This window comes from Benincasa hispida, unplaced genomic scaffold (assembly GCF_027475165.1).
Source record: "Benincasa hispida cultivar pf3 unplaced genomic scaffold, pf3_genome.v1.1 HicScf581, whole genome shotgun sequence".
Classification (NCBI taxonomy): Eukaryota; Viridiplantae; Streptophyta; class Magnoliopsida; order Cucurbitales; family Cucurbitaceae; genus Benincasa; species Benincasa hispida.
The window spans coordinates 15-23,583 of NW_028326692.1; the positions used below are offsets into that span (position 1 = coordinate 15).

The 23,569-nt window shown below is 39.3% G+C and overlaps 1 protein-coding gene and 1 non-coding gene across 2 annotated transcripts; one reads left to right on the forward strand and one right to left on the reverse strand.

The window, feature by feature from the left end:
- Nucleotides 1–21,297: 21,297 nt before the first annotated feature.
- Nucleotides 21,298–21,401, reverse strand: LOC150030092 (small nucleolar RNA R71). Its single transcript, XR_016527166.1, has one exon. It is a non-coding gene; the product is annotated as a small nucleolar RNA R71 (small nucleolar RNA).
- Nucleotides 21,402–22,569: 1,168 nt separating this feature from the next.
- On the forward strand, nucleotides 22,570–22,968 carry LOC150030093 (uncharacterized). Its single transcript, XM_090310071.1, has one exon. It carries the CDS (start codon nucleotides 22,570–22,572, stop codon nucleotides 22,966–22,968), a length of 399 nt encoding a protein of 132 aa, XP_090166197.1.
- Nucleotides 22,969–23,569: the final 601 nt, after the last annotated feature.

Here is a 23,569-nt window from a genome sequence, read left to right on the forward strand (position 1 = left end):
CCCAAAGGTCTGAATGTATAAGTTCAAGAGGTTCTTTGGCACGAAGACCTTTGTCAGATAAATATATTTTCATCATTTTTCCCTCAAGACATGATTCACATGGAGGTAGGGAACTGTCTGTCTTCTAACTAATTTAGATGATTGCTTTTTTTACCAATCTTTCAATCCTGTTGAGATTAATGTGACCAAGCCTGAGGTGCCAAAGATAGGCATTAGGAAAAATTTTCTACTTTTTATTATGTGTTTCAGCTGTTTTAAGCATCTCTATATTTAAAATAGCTTTTGCTTCCGTTGGTTGTAATATGTATAAGTTATTTGCAAATCTAGCAGAACAAATATGAACACCTCTTGAATAAACAAACACTTCATTATATTCAAAAGATACAATATTCTCTAAAAGACAAGAAATGGAGATTAGATTTCTTTTCATCTTAGGTACAAAGAACACATTCTTGAGTAAGATAAAAGAATCTCAAAAAAATAACTTCACATCTCCCACTGCTTCAGCTGAAATGACTTCACCTGTGCTCACCTTGAAAGTCATCTCATATTCAGAAAGTCTTCTCCAAGAACTAGTTCTTGTAGAAAAGTACAAACATGATTAGTGGCGCCTGAATCTAATATCCAGGTAAGGTGAAAATTTTCTACTATACATGTTTCAACAACTAGTAAATCATATTTACCTTGTTTATTCTTTCCTGCTTTCTTTTTAGCCATATATTTTGGGCAATTACGCTTCCAATGTCCAACCTGTTTTTTTTTTGTTTTTCTTCGCAATGGTTTTCTTTTTCCCTTTTCCTTTCTTTTTTATCTGTACAGTTTTATCCTTAGAAGAAGAAGAAGGACCAACTTTCTTATCATCAATGGGTTTCGTACCAGACGTAGACCCTTTGTAGAACTTTTTCGGTTTAGAAATAACATTTATTTCTTTTTCCTTGAGTTTCATCATCGATTGATAAGTTTGCAATTCATTCAACAACGTTGTTAAGTTATAAGTGATTTTGTTCATGACAGCATTTGTCCTAAACGACAGATAGCTCTCAGGAAGAGATTCCAGTATCAGGCTCACTTGACTTGTTTCATCTATCGTAGCCCCGTGAGTCTCCACGATGTTAAAATGGACAATCATATGGAGAACATGTTCTCTCACGTTGGTCCCATCCTTCATATGTGTCACATACACATATTTGATGGCTTCATGTCTAATAGACGATGATGGTTGCCCAAACATCTGCTGTAATGATGCCATGATGTCACGAGCTATGGGCATGACCCCATGTTTCTTGTTGAGTACATTAGATATAATCGCTAAGATATAGGCCCGAGCTTTTTCGTTTCACCCTTACCCACCTATCATAAACATCCTAAACATTTCGGGTCGCCGTTGAACTGGGAACTAGAGGATGCTCCTCCGTTAACACAAACCTCAAATAATCTACTACTAATATTGTATTGATATTTGATTTCCAATTCGAGTAACCCTCTTCGTTAAATTTGTCAGAAGCAAGTAGTTGTATAATCGAGTTCGACATTGCTGAAACATTTTAAACAAATTCTATTAAATATGCATCTAAATCCATATAGCAAAACTAATAAAGTACCCAATAAATCTTTATTTATTTGCAACGATACTTAAGTGATTTAGAACAAGTGCTATCGTGGGACAGTCAAGAATTTTTTCACAGAAGCAAGACAGTTCTTGACCAAATACTATTATCTAGAATAACTCATATCCCAATAGTTCTTTTGGTTATCATTTTCGGTCAAGATATTTATTAACACTTAGTAATTCTTGTAAGTGTGACCCTCCATTTTCAGATCTTATAGGATCGTATGAATATGCCTTCGAGAGAGAAGATAATATCCAAGACGAAACCATAAGACCCTATTCATTTTATTGAAGCCTGGGTTGTTCCGAATTCTATGTTACAACCCTCCGTAGGGATCGCCGCGGTTAACGACTAGCTAGTGCCGCATAAAAACGATAGCAGTCGCAACATAGAAATCTTATGGTTTAAACTAATGGAGGAGACCATAGGACAATGTTGACACGTTTCCTTCACCCACTTACTATGAACCACTTCCCTCATTCACCTTGTTATTAACCCATGCAAACAATTTCCGTATGGAGCAGTCGAGGTAAAATCGACAAGAAGCCGAGCATGGATCTCACGGTGTGAACTCTTGAGGATGTAAGAGCTAATAACTATATATCAAATATATTGTTAATCTCCCACTGATGTGTTCTAAATGTTTGGGTAATTTACTTAGGCATGACGACTAATTTCATACAACTTAAGTCTAAGTGGTTTATCCAAATATAACTCTTATAATTGGATTTAACCTACCATGTCTAGGTGATAAACCATTTTATCACCTCACATCGCTCACACAAGCTCATAAAATCATTTAACAACTCTCAATAGTTCGGTCATAATCCCTAGGTAGGAGGTGTTCCGTAAACCGTCAACTTAAGTACCTCCAGCATTAGACAGGTTTATGAACCGATATGAGTTTGTAACCATATTTCATAAGGCAACAATCTATTTTAACATTTAAAATTAGTTGTTAACCTAAGTGAGCATGCAACTATTATTTGTTATGGATTTTAAACGTCTAACCAATTTTATAACAATTTTCAAAATTTAAACATGCTTAACATCCACAACATTCAACAAAGGTATCTAATATAACTATTATATTAAACATAACCCTAACATGCATACTATATATTATAACAATTATAACATACTATCAATGCATGTACAATGCTTCCTACGGTGGGGTTTTAAATCTACATGGCATGCTGTATGCATATACATGAATTATTTAATTATCACATACATCTGATGCATAAACAATTAAATACTAACTATTATGGTTTTAATTTTGGCATAAACAAGCAAATATATAGGTAACTATTATAAATAGATTCATAATCGTCTTTGAATCGCTCGAACCACTCCAAACCGAACCCAAAACAACTTGAACCAGGCTGGATGAGTCTGAACTGGACCAACAAAGCCTGAATCGGACCAACCACAACCATTTGAGGCTGAACCGGATTGAACCTTGAGTAAACTGGTCGAACTGGTTGCTCTCGGTCCAACCTCAATATGCTGCTAAGGCCGATCTATAACACCTGGAGGTAATTGTCTAGTGTCATCACCTTGGTGAGAGAAAGTACACGATCACATAGTGTTTGCTGAAAGCTAAACGATAGTTTAGCTCTATCGCATAGGACTAGACGATTGCTTAATTCCATTGCAGTACAATCGCTTAGCTCCATCGCATAGTGCTAAGTGATCGCATAACACCATCGCCCAATGCATTCAAGTCATCATTTAGTATCCGCAATAGCTAAACTATCGCATAGCTCCATTGTATAGAACATCATCGCATCACATAGCATTTATCTACACGATCGCTTAGCTCCTTGACCAAACGATCGCTCAGTGCTATCGCGTAGCACTTCATCGCATCACTTAAAGCGCATCATTGCTAAACAATCATACAACACAAGCATTTAGCAAAATCAATGTATCGTCTAGTTCCCACGACAAAAGTAAACAATCGCATAATGCTATCGTATAGCAAATGAACGCATCACTTAGCTCCCGCAGGTACACGATTGTTTAGCGTTCAACATCACAACGACTAGCGCATATTACTAAACGATCGTGTAGTTTTTCTTCTCATCATGTAACGTCTGGAGCTAAATGCGTTTAGCAACTGGACCTCAACAACAAATTTAACCAGAAGCTAAAAAATCTAGAATAACAGTTCGACCTCCTTCGCTTGTTTCTTCAATTACATCTTAATTTCAACTCTAATGACTCCAAATAAATTATAGACTCTTGCTCACACATAAATTCTCATTAAACAAGAGCCAATTACAAATTTAATTGAGAAATTAAAGAGAATTAAGATGCCAAAACTCAAAAAACCATAGCAGTGCATCAGTTTCATATATCTCATGAAAAAACACCCACCTTGCCAAAATTAGACCGAATTGAAAGCTTAAAAGATGCTCTGATACCAATTGAAAGAGTTAAACAACATGCAGTGAAAGTATCAAGGATCCATAAGCATTCAAATTCACTAATTTTGGCAAAAACTAAAGTATGCTCTTCTAAAAAGTAGGTTTTCAGAACATACCTTTGATGAACTCTCCAAGAAAACATGTGTACAGTAGTTATCTTCACTTGATACCACCGTGAACCACCTCAAAGCATTCTCTACTATGCTCTTAGAACTTTAGGCAGAGTTGTGGGACTCAAGAACAACTTGAAGATGGGAAGAAGCAAGAAGATCTCACAGCGGCCGATTGAAGAAGACAATTTCTTCTTCACAGAAAATTCTCTCAAAATTGTGCATTAACCTTTCTCCAATGACTCCAATCTTCTTTATATATAGTAGATGAACATGCAAAGAGATGGAGTGCATGGCTTGTAGCTCATGCCTGGAGAATCAAAGTAGAGAGGATAATGGCTTTTGTGTGAGCATGGAGATGAAGGTAATGGAGAAAATTGAATCCCCATTTTGTTCAACCATGCAAAATTGTTTTTCCATTTTCTTTTAAAACAAAAAATGATTTTAAAACCATTTTAATACAAAAATTATTTTCATAAATTAATTTAAAATATTAATTAATTTAATATCAAATATTAAATTAATTTTTGTACAATAATCATCTTCATATATTTAAATCATATTTAAATATATTTTCTCTTGTTCCATTTAATTTGAACGTTTCAAATTAATTTCTCAAACTACCCTAAAGCTTATCCATTTATGAGCTAGTAAGGGGACCTTGCGGACCTACAGATCATGGACTCCAATGATTCGAGATTAATCGGCTAAACTCATTAGTCCGATCTAACCCCCATTCGTTAACTAATGGGACACTCCACTATAGCCCATAGTTGAACTCCCCTCACTGTAGATATATTATGTCCACTTAATAATCATAATAAGTAAGGCGATCCTTCATAGGTTGTTCATATCACAGCCAGGTCAAAAAATACTGTTTTACCCCTGTGACTACATCTTGTTCCTTAAGTTTCTATTGATCCTCTAATGAAAAATTCTGATTCATAATCTCCATGAATCAAATCCTTTCTCTATCATGAGAAGGCGGGGCCCCGTTTGTTCAAGACCTAGAGTTAGTACTTAAGAGAACAACCTATTTGCTAACCCTAAATACAGTAGGAGTGAATTCCATCTTGCAAGGCTATGTCCGCAACTATTCATCTAGTCTTATCTCCAAAATGGTAAGCTTATTGAGCAGTGCTGTTGAACTACTCTCACCATTTGCAGATCAAAGGATAATTTCGAACAAACAGGAGTTCATAGCTAGCTCAGATTAAGATCGAGTTAACCTAGGTTATATAATAAATGAAATAGTCACTTTTAACAGTAGACGGTCGTTATAAAGAAAAGTGACTATTTTTGTGGTCCAGTCTATATGCAAACTAATTGCATAAGATGCTCCCACTCTCATGTCTCAACATGAACGATTTGTGGATTACATCGTTTGTAGTACCTTACAACTTCTTGTAACAACTACAGAGTGGGCCGCATCCAATAGTGTTACTAGGATGAGATACCCAATTTCATCCATATACTTATTAGACCATTTAGGCTATATATTGTCAACTTGATCCTATTTATGTCACTACATAAAGTTATAGCATTCAGACTATAGCCAAGGATGCGTTTATTGGATTTTCATAATAAGATACAAAATCAACAAGTTTTTGTTATTGATAAAATAAAATGTTTAACCACAAACTGCGAGTTCTAGGACATTCCCAACAGGGGGCCGTTTGAGGCACCAAACGAGCTCTGTTTCCAAAACCGTCTATCACACGAATTTTTTTCATCATTCTTAACCCACGGGTTCATTTTGGCGCATTTTTGCGCCAGAAGGTTCGGACACAAAAAGTGGCCCTGATGGCCGTTCGGGGCACCAAACGAGCTCCGTTCCCAAAACCGTCTAGCACACGACTTTTTTTCATTGTTCTTAACCACTGGGTTCATTTTCGTGCATTTTCGCGCTGGAAGGTTTGGGCACAAAAAGTGGGCCCTGGGGCCGTTTGGGGCACAAAATGAGCTCCGTTCCCAAAACCGTCTGGCACACGAATTTTTTTTCGTTCTTAACCCCTGGGCCCGTTTTCACGCTTTTTCGCTCAAGAAGGTTTGCGCACAAAAATTGGGCCCCGAGGTAGCCCGCAGGGCCCCGGGGTTCGTTTGGGGCACCAAACAAGCTCTGTTCCCAAAACTGTCTGGCCTATGGCTTTTTTCCATCGTTCTTAACCCCTGGGTCCATTTTTGTGCATTCTCGCGTCGGATGGTTCGAGCACAAAACGTGGGCTCCGAGGCCCCGAGGGCTGTTTGGGGCACTAAACGAGCTCCGTTCCCAAAACCGTCTTGTACACAGCTATTTTTCATCGTTCTTAACTCTTGGGTTCGTTATTGCACTTTTTCATGCCGGAAGGTTCGCACACAAAAATTGGGCCTTGTGGCAGCCCCGCAACACCTCAGTAGGGCCTCGCGACACCCTAGCGAGGCCCCACGTGTTGGCCTTGATGCCTTAAAGTCTCGTGTCCTGTAGTTTGTAAATAGTATATATGAACAGCTGTGATTGTTAATATATGATATTTACTTCACATCTTGTTGTTTGCTTGGTTATTTGTTTTATTTGCTTTACCACAAACCAATAAACATAAAATCCCTGGTTATTTGTATGTGACTCAAGTATGTATGTGGTGACATACAAGTGGATCATGTCTTGAGTGATAACCAAAATGGTCTGTAGTAAATGGATAAAGGAGGGAAACCTTATCCTCGTAACGCTACAGACGTGGCCCGCTTTGTGGAATGGTCACAAGTTTTGTGACTTGTCATAGATGGTCTGGTCCTGATCATTCGTGTTGGGGACATGCGAGCGGGGGCGTCCTATACAAAGAGTTTGTATAAGATCTGACCACGAAATGTTAATGTCTCGTTATATAACACCGTTCATGACAGAGACTTCACTTCACTAGGATGACCATAGATAACAAGACCTCAATCCTGAATGAGTTGGGAACTCCTGCCATCGAGGGCGGTCCTTTGATTTGTATGGGTGCGAGTGGCCAGGTCGCCGATTCAAACCTACCATTTTGGGGATTCGTCTGATTTAGGAGTTGGGAACTTAGCTACACAAGATGGAATTCACTCCTTCCCCGAGGCAAGGGTAAGTAGATAGATGGCTCCCTTAAGGGCTGATTTCGAAGCTTGAACGATGTGGCGCCACACACCTTCTCTTGGCTTGAGAGGTGTTCACACATAGTTGGACTATGTTGTATTGTTCATTAGAGGAATCAGTGGTACTTAAGGAGTGAGATGTAACTATAGGGGCAAAACGGTAAATTGGCCCAATTGTACTTAGGAGCATCTGTAAAGGTTCATCGTACTCATGATTGGTTATATCCAATGGACACAGAGATATATATGTGGTAAGAAGAGTTCAACTGTTGGTCTTTAGTGGAATCACTGACAGTTAACGGATGGTGGATCTTGTGGCTAAAGAGTTTAGTAAACTATTCACGTATTGTTGGAGCTTCAGAGCCACAGGTTCATTAGGTCACCTGGGTAGCTTGGATAAAGTCAAGAACTAGTGTTTGGGTTAATTTGAAATGTTCAAATTGATAAGAGGATGTTCAATTATATATGATATAATTGGACTGGTTAATTATATATGATATAATTGGCTAAATGTATCAGATACATTATTTTTGAGGAAATTAGATATAAATATGATTTATATCAAGTAGAGGAGAAAATACTATAGTAGGTGTATGATATCAAACTATAGGATATAAATATAATATGATTATATTTATTAATTAAATTAATTGATTAATTATTTGATAATTAACAGATTTATCCACGTTTGGATGTGGGAAGTGGGCTGCGATGGTTATGGTAACCGACGGATTAAAACAATGAAAATCATTTTCATTTTGATCATTCATGCATTCGTATTATCGCGCGCCCAAAAGAATCCGTGAAAGCGATCGCGAGAGCCTATACTATAGAAGCTCATTCGTCTTATACTATAGAAGCTCATTCGTCTAAACAATCATCTACCTCACGTTTTCTCTAAACGATCGTATACGTTTTTCCTAAACGATCGTTCAGTCTTTCCTACACGATCGTGTAGCTCTACTATATGATAAGCATTTTCGTTATACGATAGCAGATTTTCATCTCCCACTTGCTTATTGTCTACACGATGCATTCTCCTCCGTCCTCTACCAAACACACCAAAGCCCACTCTTTGGATTTTTAACGCTGAGGATACCCGGGTTTCTCTTGTGGTAGTGTCATCCCCACTGTAGTATTTATGTGCATTCTAATCGTGCTGTTGTAGTTGACATACTCGCCGGGTGCTGGTAGATCTATGGGAGGTTTTCTACTGCTTAGGGTTCAGACGTTCGAAGAGTGTCTTCATCATGTATGAACCCTTTCCATGGTTTTTATTGTATTCTTAGCATGCCGATAATTAAATTATATGCATAACTATATGTGTTGAATGTATGTCGATTGTGTTTCAGTCACTGTGAAATCGGAGCGATCTAAACCTGCTCATGGAACTCTCGGTATGAGATCCTTCAATTGGTATCAGAGCCAGGTTTCTGATACTCCGATTGCATCTGTTGCAATGAAATAACATATACATTCATGGTGGGTGCATTTCTACACTATTTTAAATGTTAATTCTACTGTGGATGTGCCATATTAATGGATGTTTTTTATAACTTAATCAACGATGAGGGCTCTCACTTTATCAACTGCATAATTGCTAACCTGTTGACTAAATTCAACGTCAGCCATCGAGTTGCAACTGCTTATCACCCACAGACTAATGGGCAGGCAGAGATTTCTAACAGAGAGATTAAAACTATCTTGGAGAAGGTAGTTAATACTGCCAGGAGGGATTGGTCACCCAAGCTTGATGAAGCACTATAGGCTTACAGGACTGCCTACAAAACACCAATTGGCATGTCCCCATATGCCCTGGTCTTCAGAAAAGCTTGTCATCTGCTGCTTGAGTTGGAAAATAAGGCGATGTGGGCATGCAAGAACCTGAAGTTTGATTTAGCCAATGCGGGGAAAGTCCGGAAGCTACAATTGAATCAGTTGGTCGAATGGCGAAGGGATGCCTATGAAAATTCTAAGATATATAAGGAGAAAACGAAGAAATGGCACGATGACCGCATCAATGATCGGACATTCACCGAATGGTCAACATGTATTGTTATTTAATGCATGTTTGTGACTGTTCCCAGGAAAGTTGAAGTCTCGCTGGTCGGGGCCATTCTGAATCAAGACAATCTTTCCTCATGGCGCAGTGGAATTAATAACTTTAGACGGGAGCAGCGCATTCAAAGTCAATGGTCAGCAGATCAAACCCTACTATGGAGGCGACTTCGATCGACGCATGGACACCATTGACTTGGGCAAGCTGGATTAAACCACTTGCAGGGAAAGCGATTGCGGTAACTCTAAGAACTTCTTTCAATCGACCTTCCTATCTATGTTTACTTGCTTTCTTTACTGCTTTCATTTACCGTTTTCTTACGTCCGTAATTAATGTGTAGTAGGATTAGTCTTTTATGTTTTGGCAATTTAATTTCGCATGTAGTAGCGTCGGTCGTATAATTTTGTGTATGATGGGATGAATCACCGTAAGGTCTTTTCAACTTGCATTTTTGATGAATTATGAAGAGAGGAAAATAAACTGGTATGTATGAGAGGATGGGTGTAGTAAGTGAAACTAAGAGAAGCTATGTGTCTAGTACACCCAAATACATTACGGTGAGGGGTGTGTTGTGCATGTATATGTCCTTTTCCCAACCTTAGTTAAATGCATTATGGTGAGGTATCCTCCAAAAATGTGTTTGGGTGAGGGGTGTGCTGCGGGGATGTATGCGTGTTGCCCGTCCTCGACAAAAATGTATCTGTGTTTATTGGGAGCATGGTGTGAATTTTAAATCATGCACCTTTCTGAGTCAAATTTGTAAGTTAATCAAATTCCTTGACTCTTGTACAAGCAATAGAATTTTTTTTGTAATGCGTTCATTTGTAATATATTTGTATACTTTGTTAATAGTCAATACAATCAAAGTATATATTTACTCTACTTTTTGCCTGTGCCTCATTCTTTATCTTCCTTTGTTAATTTTTGTGACATTCTTAATCTCTTATTTTTACGATCTTCATTGCATTTCTATGATGTATTATATGTTTACACTTAGAAACATTTCCCATACTTAGTAAATTCTGACTAACACTTAGTTAACACTTAGTTTAGCAGTACTTTACCTTTTATCTTTCAAAGTTCTTCTCAAACCTTCTTTTTGAAATTTTCTTTTAAGTGTTTGTCTAGTCTACCCAAACAACGCAATGAGGATTTTGCTCATCTTTAAATTTGGGGGTGAGGAAGGTATGAGCAGATAATATCAAGAATATGCAGTATTTAAGAAAATGCTTCCATTTACCATTTCCAATATATATAATATGTTATGCAAAACTCCAATGTCAGCGCAAAGGAAAATTTAAAAAATGTTCCCAACCTGATAAGAGTTTAGTTTTGAAAGGAGCCTGCTCGTAGTTGGATGTTCGTATGACACCTGTAGAAGCAAGCCAAAACGAAGGTGGGTTTCCAAGAACAACGTAGTATAAACAAAAAAAGAAAAATAAAAAGGGTGCAAGGGACAACTCCTCTGATTTTCATGAGTTAAAGTTGAAACTGGCACACAACCATAGTTGGATGTTCGCATGACACCCCTGGGGACAAGCCAAAACGAAGAGTGTAACCATGATCAACTGTCTCTAAGTGAATAAATGACGCAAAGTTTTGCTCACCGCATATAGATACATCAAGTTGTTTTGATAAAGAAGAGATAAACATTCTATTTTGAAAACTAGAAAAGTGTCTTTGAGCAGAATTTTGTTACATAGAAGAATAAAGAATTTTCCTACACGATCGTGTAGCTCTACTATACGATAAGAATTTCCGCTATACGATAGCAGAGTTTCATCTCCCACTTCTTTATCGTCTACACGACGCATTCTCCTCTGTCCTCTACTAAACTCACCAAAGCCCACTGTTTGGGTTTTTGACGCTGAGGATACCCGAGTTTCTCTTGTGGTGGTGGCGTCCCCGTTGCAGTGTTCGTGTGCATTCTGATCGTGCTGTTGCAGTCGACATACTCGCCAGGTGCTGGTAGATCTGTGGGAGGTTTTTCGCTGCTTAGGGTTCAGACGTTCGAAGAGTGTCTTCATCTGGTATGAACCCTTTCCATGGTTTTTATTGTATTCTGAGCATGTCGATAATAGATTATATGCATAACTGTAAGTGTTGAATGTATGTCGTTTGTGTTTTGGTCACTGTGAAATCGGAGCGATCTAAACCCATTCATGGAACTCTCGGTATGAGATCCTTCACCGCGACACCATAGCGAGGCCTCTCGACACCCTGCGGGGCCTCGCGGCACCTCTACGAGGCCCCGGGGGCCGTTTGGGGCACCAAACGAGCTTCGTTCCCAAAACCGTCTAGAACACGACTTTTTTCATAGTTCTTAACCCCTGTGTCCATTTTTGCGCATTTTCACGTTGGAAGGTTCAGGCACAAAAAATGCGCCCCAGATCCCTGGGGGCCGTTTGGGGTAACAAACGAGCTCCATTCCCAAAACTGTCTGGCACACGACTTTTTTTCATCGTTCTTATCCCCTAGGTCTATTTTCGCACTTTTTCTCTCCGAAAGGTTCACGCACAAAAATTGGGCCCCAGGGTAGCCCGCGGGGCTCCGGGGGCCGTTTAGGGCACCAAACGAGCTCCGTTCCCAAAACCTCCTGGCACACAGTTTTTTTTCATTGTTCTTAACCATTGGGTTTGTTTTCGCACATTTTCACTACGGAAGGTTTAGACACAAAAAGTGGTCCCTGGGGGCCTTTGGGGCACCAAACGAGCTCCGTTCCAACACTGTCTGGCACACGGCTTTTTTTCATCATTCTTAACCCCTTGATTCGTTGTGCTTTTTCATGCCGAAAGGTTCACGCACAAAAATTGGGCCACGTGGTAGCCCCGCGACACCCCAGTGGGGTCTCGTGACACCCTAGCGATGCCCCATGACACCCCTATGAGGCCTCGCGACACCCCCATGGGGCTCTGGGGGCCGTTTGGGGTACCAAACGAGCTTTGTTCCCAAAATCGTCTAGGACCCAACTTTTTTTCATCGTTTTTAACCTCTAGGTTCATTTTTGAACTTTTTTGTGCCGGAAGGTTTGCGCACAAAAATTGGGCCCAGTGGCAGCCCCACGACAACCTAGCGAGGCCCCAGGACAACCCCCACGAGCCCTGGGGGCCATTCTGGGCACCAAAAGAGCTCTATTCCGAAAACTGTCTAGCACACGACTTTTTTTCATAGCTCTTAACCTCTGGGTTCATTTTTGTGCATTTTCGTGCGGAAGGTTCGGGCACAAAAAGTGGGCCCCGAGGCCTTAGGGGCAGTTTGGGGCACCAAATGAGCTCCGTTCCCAAAATCGTCTAGCATACGACTTTTTATCATCGTTCTTATCCCCAGGGTCCTTTTTGCGCTTTTTCGCTCCGGATGGTTTGCGCGCAAAAATTGGGCCCCGGGGGCTGTTTGGGGCACCAAACGAGCTCCGTTCCCAAAACCCAGTTGGTTTTAACATGTTCAAGTTATTTTCTAATTTTGCAGAGCAAATTTGTTTATTTCCCATTTTGATGAACACTTCACCATTTTGGAAATAAACTTTATAATTTTGTTCTAGCAAACAAGAGCCAAAAATTAAATTTCTTTTCATAGAAGGAATATAATATACATTTTTCAAATAAAGGTACTTATCTCCTATAAATAACTTCATATCTCCCACTGCTTTAGCTGAAACAATCTCCCCGGTCCCTACCTTAAAAATTGTTTCACCTTCTGTCAACTGTCTCTAGGAACTTGTTTCCTATGAGATAGTACATACATGATTAGCAGCACCTGAATCCATTATCCAGATTTGATCATTTTCCACTAAATATGTTTCGATAACAAGTAAATCATATTTATCTTGTTGTTCGAATTCAACATTCTCATCTACATAATTCATAATTTTAGATGAGTTGGGAGATAGAGGAAAATCCTCTGTTAAAACTCTGTTGGTGTAATCAACCGCTAGTAATTTGTTTGTTGATTTGATTTTACTGTTAATAATATCAGAAGTGAGTATTCTAGAATTCGACATGCTAATAAAATTCAAACAAATTCTAATCAGCAATTTGTAATTAAATCCAAAATCAAGTTTTACCAAAAAGTTATAATGTACCCATAACCATTATTTATTTGCAACGATATTTTAGTGAGTCAAAATATGTGCTATCGTGGGACAGTCAGATACTCCTTCACTAAAACAAACAATTTTGACCAAAAATTATCCATGGAATAACTCGTATTCCTGTTGTCTCTGGAATAACTCTTACTTCTATAGTCGTTTAGTTATCGTTTTTGGTCAAGATCTTTACTAATAACTTAGTAATTTTTGTAAGTGTGACCTGCCATTTTCAGATCCTATAGAACGGTATGAATTTGCCTCCGAAATAGAAGACAACATCCAAGACGAAACTATAAGATCATATTCATTTTACTGAAGCCTGTGTTGTTCCGAATCCTATGTTACAACCCTCCGAGGGGATAGTCGTCGCTAAACGACTAGCAAAGGGCCGCCTAAAGCAAACTAGCAGGCGCAACATAGGAATCTCACAATCCAGACTAATGGAGGAGACCGTAGGATATATTGACACATATCTTTCACCCACTTACTTTGAACTACTTCCTCCGTTTACCTTGATATTGACTCATGGAAAACACTCTCTGTAGGGAGGTCACTCCCAGGGTGACACGAAGCGTCATATGAATCTCACAGTGTAAACTATGTGGAGACGTGGTAGTTGAAATCTTTTTATCATATAATAGACTTATATTTGAAGAACTTTCTCTTATTCACCGAAATCTAGATTTAAGCTAAAAAATACCTTCCGAAGGGAGGTCACTCCCAGGGTGACACGAAGTACCACTGAAATCTTGATTGTGAACTCTTAGAGACGTGAGAGCTAAGAATAACGTATCATATATGTTATTAATCTCCCACTGATGTTTTCTAATAACTCTATCATATATAAGTTATTAAACTACCACTAAAGTGCTTCATTTTGGGTAGATTTATATTAGGTTCTTTTCGGCTAATAAAATAACCCTAAGTCTATGTGGTTTATCCAAGTATAACTCTTATAATGGGATTTTAACCTACGATGTCTAGGTGATAAACCATTTTATTACCTCACATCACTCACGTATGCTCATAAAACCAATTACCAACACTCAATTATTCGGCCATAATCCCTAGGTAGGAGTTGTTTCGTAACCCATCAACTTAAGTACCCCCAGCCTTAGACAGGATTATATACCGGTTGAGTTTGTAACCTAGGTTTTATAAGTTTTAACAATTAAAATAGGTGGTCAACCTATGTGCACGCAGTTGTTGTTTATGGATTTTAAATGTCTAACCCAATTTTATAACAACTTATAAAACTTTAGACATGCTATTCATCCATAACATACATGAGGCATTCAAATTTAACATAACATTTATGTTAAATACAAGAAACCCTAACATACATACTATATATTATAACAATTATAACATACTTTCAATGCATGTAACATGCTTCCTATGGTGGGATTTTAAATCTAAATGGCATACTATATGCACATACAAGATTTGTTTAATTATAACATACATCAAATGCATAAATAATTAAACACGGACTGATATGGTTTTCGTTTTGGCAAAAACAAGCAAACAGAAGCCTAACTATTACAAATTAGCTTCAAAACTGCCTTTGAACCGCTCGAACTGCTCCAAACCGAACCCAAACATCTTGAACCGGATTGGATGAGTTTGAACTGAACCATCAAAGTGTTAACTAGACCAGCCAAAACATTTTAAGGCTGAACCGGATTGGACCTTGAGAAAATCAGTCGAATCGACGGCTCTCGATCGAACCTAAAAATCTTGCAAAGGCCGATCATGTAGCGCCTGGAGGTTATCATCTTGCTCCATCACCTTGTGTTGTGGAAGGACTGAACGATCGTTTAGTGTTTTCCTTAACTAAAAGATCATTTAGCTTTATCGCATAAAGCTACATGATCGCTTAGTGTCTGCGTAAACTAAACGATCGTTTAGCTTTATCGCATAAAGCTACGCGATCACTTAGTGTCTGTCGAAGCTAAACGATCGTTTAGCTTTATCGCAAAAAGCTACACGATCGCTTAACTCCATTGCATAGCTATCGCTTAGCTATCATATAGCTATCGCATAACTATCGCATAACTATCGCTTAGTTCTATAATATAGAACCAAACGATCGCTTAACACCATTGTCTAGCGCTTCATGTCATCGTTTAGTATTCGCCGTAGCTAAACGATCACTTAGCTCCATCGTATAGAACATCATCGCGGCGTTCAACATCGTAGGTAAGCAATTGTTTAGTTCTATTGTAACGACCCAACCCCCTAGGACTTAAGTTAGGCCGTTACTAAAATACATGCATGCATGGCACTTAAAACGACACTACTTCATGTTGAAATAAATGCTAAATAGATAAGGAATTTCAAAAGTTCTTTATTAAATGCAAACGTTAAAACAAGAATAGGGTACCCATAAATCATAAAGGTTAATAAATAAATATGAAAAACAATTCTTACTAACAAGTTTCAAACGTCAAAACTAACGTTAAGAGAAATATGAAAAGGACTCTAAATCTCATGATGCGGAAGTGTAAAAACTAATCCCAGTGGCTCGATCATGAATTCCGCTTGTCTATCGTCGATGCATCTCTACCCTTACCTGAAACACTCAGTAATGAGTTTGTATTTCAACATGAGAAAGAATGAGTATAAAATACTCAGTAAGTAACCCCACTACTGGGATCAGGCTGGGCATCTATGTCCTCTAGATACCCACCTCTGGCATATATACACATGAAACAAGAAGAAGATTGAGTCTTATCTTACTTTAGTTAAGTATGCCCACTACATCTGGTGAATCCCGAAGAAGACACAAACTGGTGAATCCCGAAGGAGACACAAGCTGGTTAATCTTGAAGGAAACACAAACTGGTGAATCCCGAAGGAAACACAAAATCTAATGGGCATCTAACTAATCAGTAAGGACATTCACACAGTCTCAACATAAAAATCATCACCGTACGAATCTATGACATACATGTAATCCTCAATACCATGGCTCTACCACATACACATATACCTCAACAACATGGTTCTACAACATACATGTATACCTTAACATCAAAGTTCTACAACATACATGTATACTGAGTCTGAGAGAGAGACTAGTCCGAAGCGACTGTCCAGAGTAGATCGGGGATAAAGCAAGAGACAAGGCCGAGAAGTGAGTCTCTGGGGAAAGAATCCTTCCGATCCCCGTAGCTGAAGCTCTATACAACGGTCAATTCTACTGAGAGAGCAAGCCTGAGAGGGAAGCTCTCTTCTCCATTACTTCCACACGCCGGCAAGTATAACCTCCGTCAAGGATCTGTGTCAAGATGTTGACACTCCTTCTGTGTTTGTTTCTAATCTCTTTTCCATCATCTGTATTCACCTTCTTTAGTCTTTCATTCACACGATGTATCGAATGCTTAATCTTAGTATTAAATTTTATGATCATTACCATTATCATCTCTCTGTCTATTTCAGTTCATCTATAATCCATTTTCTCCATGATGTTTTCTTAATTGCCTGGGTAATTAGCAAGAATTAAGCAAGTAAATTAATTTTAGTTAAGGAAATAATTAAGTTTAGCTAAAGCATGCTCGACGACATCTTCACCTGTGAGAGCAAAAGTGAAGATGTTATTCTGCCTATTGAGAGAAGGTTGGAAGAATGCGTTAACTAAAGCGAGAAGTACTTCCAGAGATGGAAGCAACCTTGTGTTCATCACGTTCATCCCTGTTTCACCTTAGAGATATGGGAACATGGCCGATCATCGAGAGGTGTACGCCAAGGAAAAGCGGAACCTTAGATGCATCTTTAACACAATTAACAAACTTGTGATGTTTTTACTATTTATTCTTTCTATTTCTGATTCACCCATAAAGACTTGCCATCACATACCACGATTCTTTGTACAACTTCATAGTCAGTCTTTACCTCAGTATCGTGTATCATGTATCTTGTATCTTGTATCACATTAGTTTAGAATTTTATTTTATCAATGCAATTTACTTTCCTGTATAAACCCAATTCTTTATTCATTGTAAAAACTGGTTCATGTATCACAAAAGTAACGCATTAACGAAAACAATCCCTGTGTTTGACCTCGGATTATTCTAAGAAACTTGCCTGGGAATTATACTTGGTTTCAGCGCAAGGAAACTTGTGACACGCATTACTCCATAACATATTACAAGCATATCATTAACAATGCACATAGTTAGATGTAGTATTGCATAAAGTCTCTTTAACGCATATACTTGTTCATTCATTCATATTCATATTTGTCCACATCCTTAAAGATAAAGACTAAAGATATAAAAACACCGTGTCAAGTTTATGGTGTCCTTGCCAGGGACATGAGCTTGTAGCACATTATCTATTGACACACAACATAGCGTTACATTTTAACATTACAAGTTTATGGCACCGTTGCCAGGGACATGAGCTTGTAGCACATTATCTATTGACACATAGCATAGCGTTACATTTTATCGTTACAAGTTTATGGTGCGATTGCCATGGATTGGTAACGGTTAGTGTTGAGTACTTTTGTGATATTTTGCATTACAGATCTCTTTGTACTGTCTGTTTAATGCGAAGAACAGGCTGACGATTTATGAGTACTGGAACTGATCCAGAATTCGAAGCTGACCCAGAGATCGAGTGTACATTTCGCGCAAGGGCACGCTAGAACAGAGCAAGGCGTAGAAGAGTCAATATGGCAGACAACAACAATAACGAGGCGCCCGAAGGAAATCAAAAGGTAAACCGGCCAGTGCAAGATCCCGTTTTTCTTGCTGCTGACTGCAATAACAATATCTCAATGAGGAACTATGGGGCGCCCAATCTCTATGACTTCTCCCCTGGAATCTCAAGTTCAATCATTGAGGAGAACACACGGTTCGAGATAAAGTCGATCATGCTCTAAATGATTCAGAATACGGGGTAATTTGGGCGTCTACAAGGTAAGGACCAGCATGCCCATCTTACCTGTTTTGTCGAGATGTTTAGTAAATTCTCCATTCCTGGCGTCACCCCAGAAGGTATCAGACTTTACCTCTTCCCTTACACCTTGAGGGATGAGGCTAAGAGGTGGGCTCATTCATTGGAGCCAAATGAAATAACTTCCTGGGACCAGTTGGTGGAAAGGTTTATGAAGAAGTTCTTCCCTCTGGCAGTCAACGCAAGAAGACAAAAGGACGTGCTGAACTTCAAGCAAATGGAGAACGAAACTCTGAGCACCACTTAGGTGCGATTCAAACGATTGGTGAAGAATTGTCCGCATATCGAGATACCTGATTGCGTTCTGATGGAAACATTTTACAACGGCCTGAACAGATCAACGCAAGCTGTTGTTGATGCCTCCACAGCAGGAGGATTTATGGATAAAACATACACTGAAGCGAAGGTCATCCTTGACCGCATCATGAGGAATATGGATGAATGGGTAGAAGACGGGTACGGAGGAAGAGGCTCCGAAAGAAGAAGAAATGATACTGCCATTGTACTTGCGGATATGATGACAACTTTGGCAGCAAAGATGGCCGCAGTGACCTCTCTTTTACAATCGATGGCGCTTAATGATAACTTGTAGAAATACAAGTTATTTTTTCTCTTAAGTTGGAACAACTAAGGTTTTTAATGATAAATTCTCCTCAATTTTAGTAGAAATGCATGGAATTATTCAAACATTAGCAAACTCATGCAAAAGAAGTTTTATTGCTAAATATTGCGGCATTAACGCATTGTACTGCAGGATTTCAACACGAGGATTAACGCTAACGCATTAGAGAAGTGCCGCAGGGAAAGCTCTAATGTATGGGCCATGCGTCGGAGGGAATTCAACGCATAAAAGATTCATTGATCCAGGCTGATTGTGTCACATCACCACTTGCAAGTATGGGCACCTGCAGCAGGAGGCGTCTGAAAAGCTTCCAAGCAGCACGCATCGTCTGAAAATCTTCCGAGTGCCAGGCGGCTGACTAGGGCATGGACTTTAATGCTGACCAGGGCATGGACTTTAATGCTGACCAGGATATGGACTTTAATGCTGCCCATTCACCAAGTGGACATGACCAATGCCTATAAATAGATGAAGTCCCTCAAGAGTTCGTAGTTAGAAAATTATTCAGTTCAGAAATTATCAAGATCCTTACTCTCTGTATAGCGTAGTCATAATTTTAGTTCTTTAGAAGCTGTGCTATGGTGCCAAGACGATCAGAAGGGTTGAGAACCACCACCACCACCGATCAGGGAGCGGAGGAAGCCAAGCTTGAGAAAGACACTTCGTCCTCTTCCTATACAAGTGATTGTACACAATAGAATTGAGCCAAAGAGATATAAGAGATTGTACTCTGTGGCTTGACTCAGTTCCTTTCATCTCATTTATCACTTTCGTTTCATTTGATTGAATATTGCTTTTGTAAAGACAATTTGCTTCTTTATAAAATTCATATATTTGATCCAACACATTTTCGCCATTGTTTATTTCTTGTTCATGTTGAATGCATTTATACTTTATGCAAAGTTTCATTTCAACGCTTAAGCCAACTTGATCAATTGGTTCAAGCATCTTTAACTTAGATTTTTCAAAAGAATAACTAAGTTGCATCAAGTAGGACGCCTAATACAGCTAGAGATAGACTTACTGGTGTTTATTGCATTCTGTGTTAGACACATGCATCCTAGAAATAGATTTTGTATGTTATTCGCATTGAGAAGTGTTGAATAAAGTCTAACGCATTAACAAAAGATAAGCAAATCATCCCATCTCATCCACATCACATTCTGGTTTGTGTACATTTATCTTAGACCGATGCATCCACTTACATTGAACTTCATTTTTGCATGATCCATCACTCACTACTCAACTCTTTTGTATCTTCTTGCACAGGCATAGCACTTTAGTGTAATTAACACATTTCTCTTCATACATTTTAGGAAACCCCTATAATAGATACAATACGAGGTCTGCATTTGTTTAACTGAATCCCTGAGTTCGACCCTGGACTTACCAGGAACCTAAATTAGATTTATACTTGGGTCTGGTTTAGGAAAACTTGAACGTCATTAGAAGAAGTGGTGTGCGTTCTTTTGCAGATATCTAATGCCCCAACACGTTACAAATACTTAAACGCATCAAGGCATCAACGCATCACTTATACTTAGAACTTATTCTTCCAATTTATTTTATACAATACACTCCTAGAGCAAATCATGATAGCAACGAACAAGTTTTTGGCGCCGTTGCCAGGGATTTAGAAACAAAACTAACCAAAATATTCGTTTGTATTTGTTGTAGGAACACTTCGATCGAGGGAGTATTTCAAGCTAAGCCTAATCTTGTGAACGTTTATGAGCAGTGAGAGCACTCTTGAACTTAGATACGACCCCGAGATTGAAAGGACCTTCCGACGTAGGAACTGATCTAACCGTTGTCGAAGGTTAAGGCAGAAATTTCTCAGACAACAGAATAGGCAACGAGCAATGGCGAAAGAACAGGAAAATCAACAACTAGCTCAGCAACTAGCTCATGCTGCATAGAATCCAATCCTAATGGTGAACAGCAGCACACGTTGAATGAGGGAGTACGCATCCCCTATACTGTATGATTTCTCTCCAGGAATCATATACCCAACACCGGGTGGAACTAGGTTTGAGATGAAATCTGTTATGCTCCAAATGCTCCAGACTGCTGAACAATTTGAGGGTGGTTGTGGTGAAGATCCTCACACCCACATGAAGCGTTTCCTGGAAATGTGTAATTCATTTATGATTCTTAGAATCACCCAGAGGCGATCAGGCTATCTTTGTTTCCCTATTCTTTGCATGATGAAGCAAAACAATGGGTGAGCTCACTGGAGCCTAGTGAAATCACCACCTGGGAGAAGTTGGTGGAAAAATTTATGCAAAAATACTTCCATCTACCACCAACACGAGGAGGCGTCGAGAGATTATGAACTTTAAACAAGAAGATGCTGAGACCTTAAACGCCGCATGGGAGCATTTTAAAGGCTTAGTCAAAAACTGCCCAAACCATGGACTACCACTAACTATCCTAATGGAGACGTTTTATGGAGGATTGAATAGAGCATCGTAGATGGAAGTAGATGCAGCAGCAATTGGTGGACTTATGGAAAAATCTTACATTGAGGCCAAAGAGATATTAGACCACATTGCTAAATGTATGGAATGGGTGGATGATACGTATGATGGAAGAGCTGATAGGAAGAAGAGATCTTAAAATGTTAATTCTATCGATTTCAACACATTAGCCACACTTTCTGCTCAAGTGGCTACAATGAACAGCCTTTGTAGAACATAACGCTAGGAAACGCATCAAATCAGTAGAAGGTGAATCAGGTAGAAGAGTTTGGACAGCCCATGGTTAGTTGTGTGGGCTGTGGAGATCTTTACTCCTATTTGGATTGCCCACAAAATCCTCAGTCTGTCTATTTCATTAAAAACAACCCATTTTCCAATACTATAACCCTGGATGGAGAAACCATCCAAATTTTTCTTGGACAGGAGGAAATCACCAGGAGCACTACCCAGGGGCGAACCATCAGCAAAGGAATGGACCGCCACCTACATTTCAACAAACGCATCAGCAACATCAACAACCCTTTAATAGAAAAGGACAGGTGTTGAGCTCAGGATCTCTGCTTGAGAACCTATTGAAGGAGTACATAGCTCAGAATGATGCGTTGCTGAAAAGCCAGGCGTCATCTATCAGAAACCTGGAAATTCAGGTAGGGTAGATAGCATGCGAGTTGAAGATCAGGCAGCCTGGAGTTCTACCTAGCAATACTGAAACACTTGGGAACAACAATGGGAAGGATCAATGTCACGCGGTGACGTTGCGAAGTGAAGAGCTCTTGAAGAAAGAAGAATGAATCCAAGAAACAGCAAGCCTTCAAAAGAATGCATCACACGTTCAATGGATTAGGAAGAAAGAACGCTTGAGACTACAAGCCATTTAGAACCCAGTACGTCTAATGCGGGAAAGCCTGAGGTGCCTTTGAACGCACCATTCCCTAGGCATCTGATGAAGAAGAATAATGAACAATAATTTAAGCACTTTCTTGAGCTCCTAAGGCAATTGCACATCAACGTTCCACTTATAGAGGCCTTGGAGCAGATGCCAACATATGTCAAATTTTTTAAGGACATTTTGACGAAGAAAAGAAGAGTCAGTGAGACAGAAGTAATCATGCTAACGCATGAGTGCAACACGTTAGTAAGCAACAGTCTTCCAAAGAAGCAGAAGGACCCTGGGAGCTTCACGGTTCCTTGCCCGATAGGAGGATATGATGTGGGTCATGTGTTGTGCGATTTGGGAGCCAACATCAATCTCATGCCACTTTCAATTTTTAAGAAATTGGGGATTGGCGAAGCACAACCTACTTCTGTTACTCTTCAGCTCGCTGACAGAACAATTATGTACCCAAAAAGAAAGATTGAAGACGTTCTTGTGAAGGTTGACAACTTCATATTCCCAGCAGACTTTATTATCTTGGACTATGAAGCAGATAGGGAGGTACCAATTATTCTTGGACGCCCCTTCCTAGTTACTGGAAAGTTTCAATTGATGTGCATAAAGGCAAATTGACTATGCGCATAGACAATCAAGAGGTGAAGTTTAATGAGCTCAACGCATTAAAGTTCCCAGATAATGAAGATTGTCAACTAAACAGTATTGAGTTGCCTGAAGAAGAGACCCATGTATGTGAGGTCCTCGGATTGGAGAACTTGAAAGAATCAGAGCCGCCAAGTCTGAGTGAGTGGTGGACAAAACCAACGTGTCCATCACTTGAGGAACCACCAGAACTCGAGTTAAAACAGCTACCTAGTCACCTGAAATACACATTTCTTGGAACCAACAACACTTTACCTGTGATCATTTTTGCAAATCTTACAGAGCCTAACGAGCAATTTCTCTTGCAGATGCTGAAAAAGCACAAGCGTGCAATAGGTTGGACGCTTACAGATATCCATGGCATTAGTCCATCTTATTGCATGCATAAGATTAGGCTGGAAGAAAGGAAGTCAAGGTCAATCGAGCCTCAAAGAAGACTGAAACCCATAATGAAAGAAGTGGTCAAGAAATAAATTTTAAAATGGTTGGACACAGGAGTCATCTATCCTATATCCGACAGTAGTTAGGTAAGTCCAGTCCAATGCGTTCTCAAAAAAAGGGGAACGATTGTGAT

Coding starts and splice junctions, on each gene's coding strand:
- LOC150030093 (XM_090310071.1), top strand. CDS start 22,570: ATGCTAACGCATGAGTGCAACACGTTAGTAAGCAACAGTCTTCCAAAG.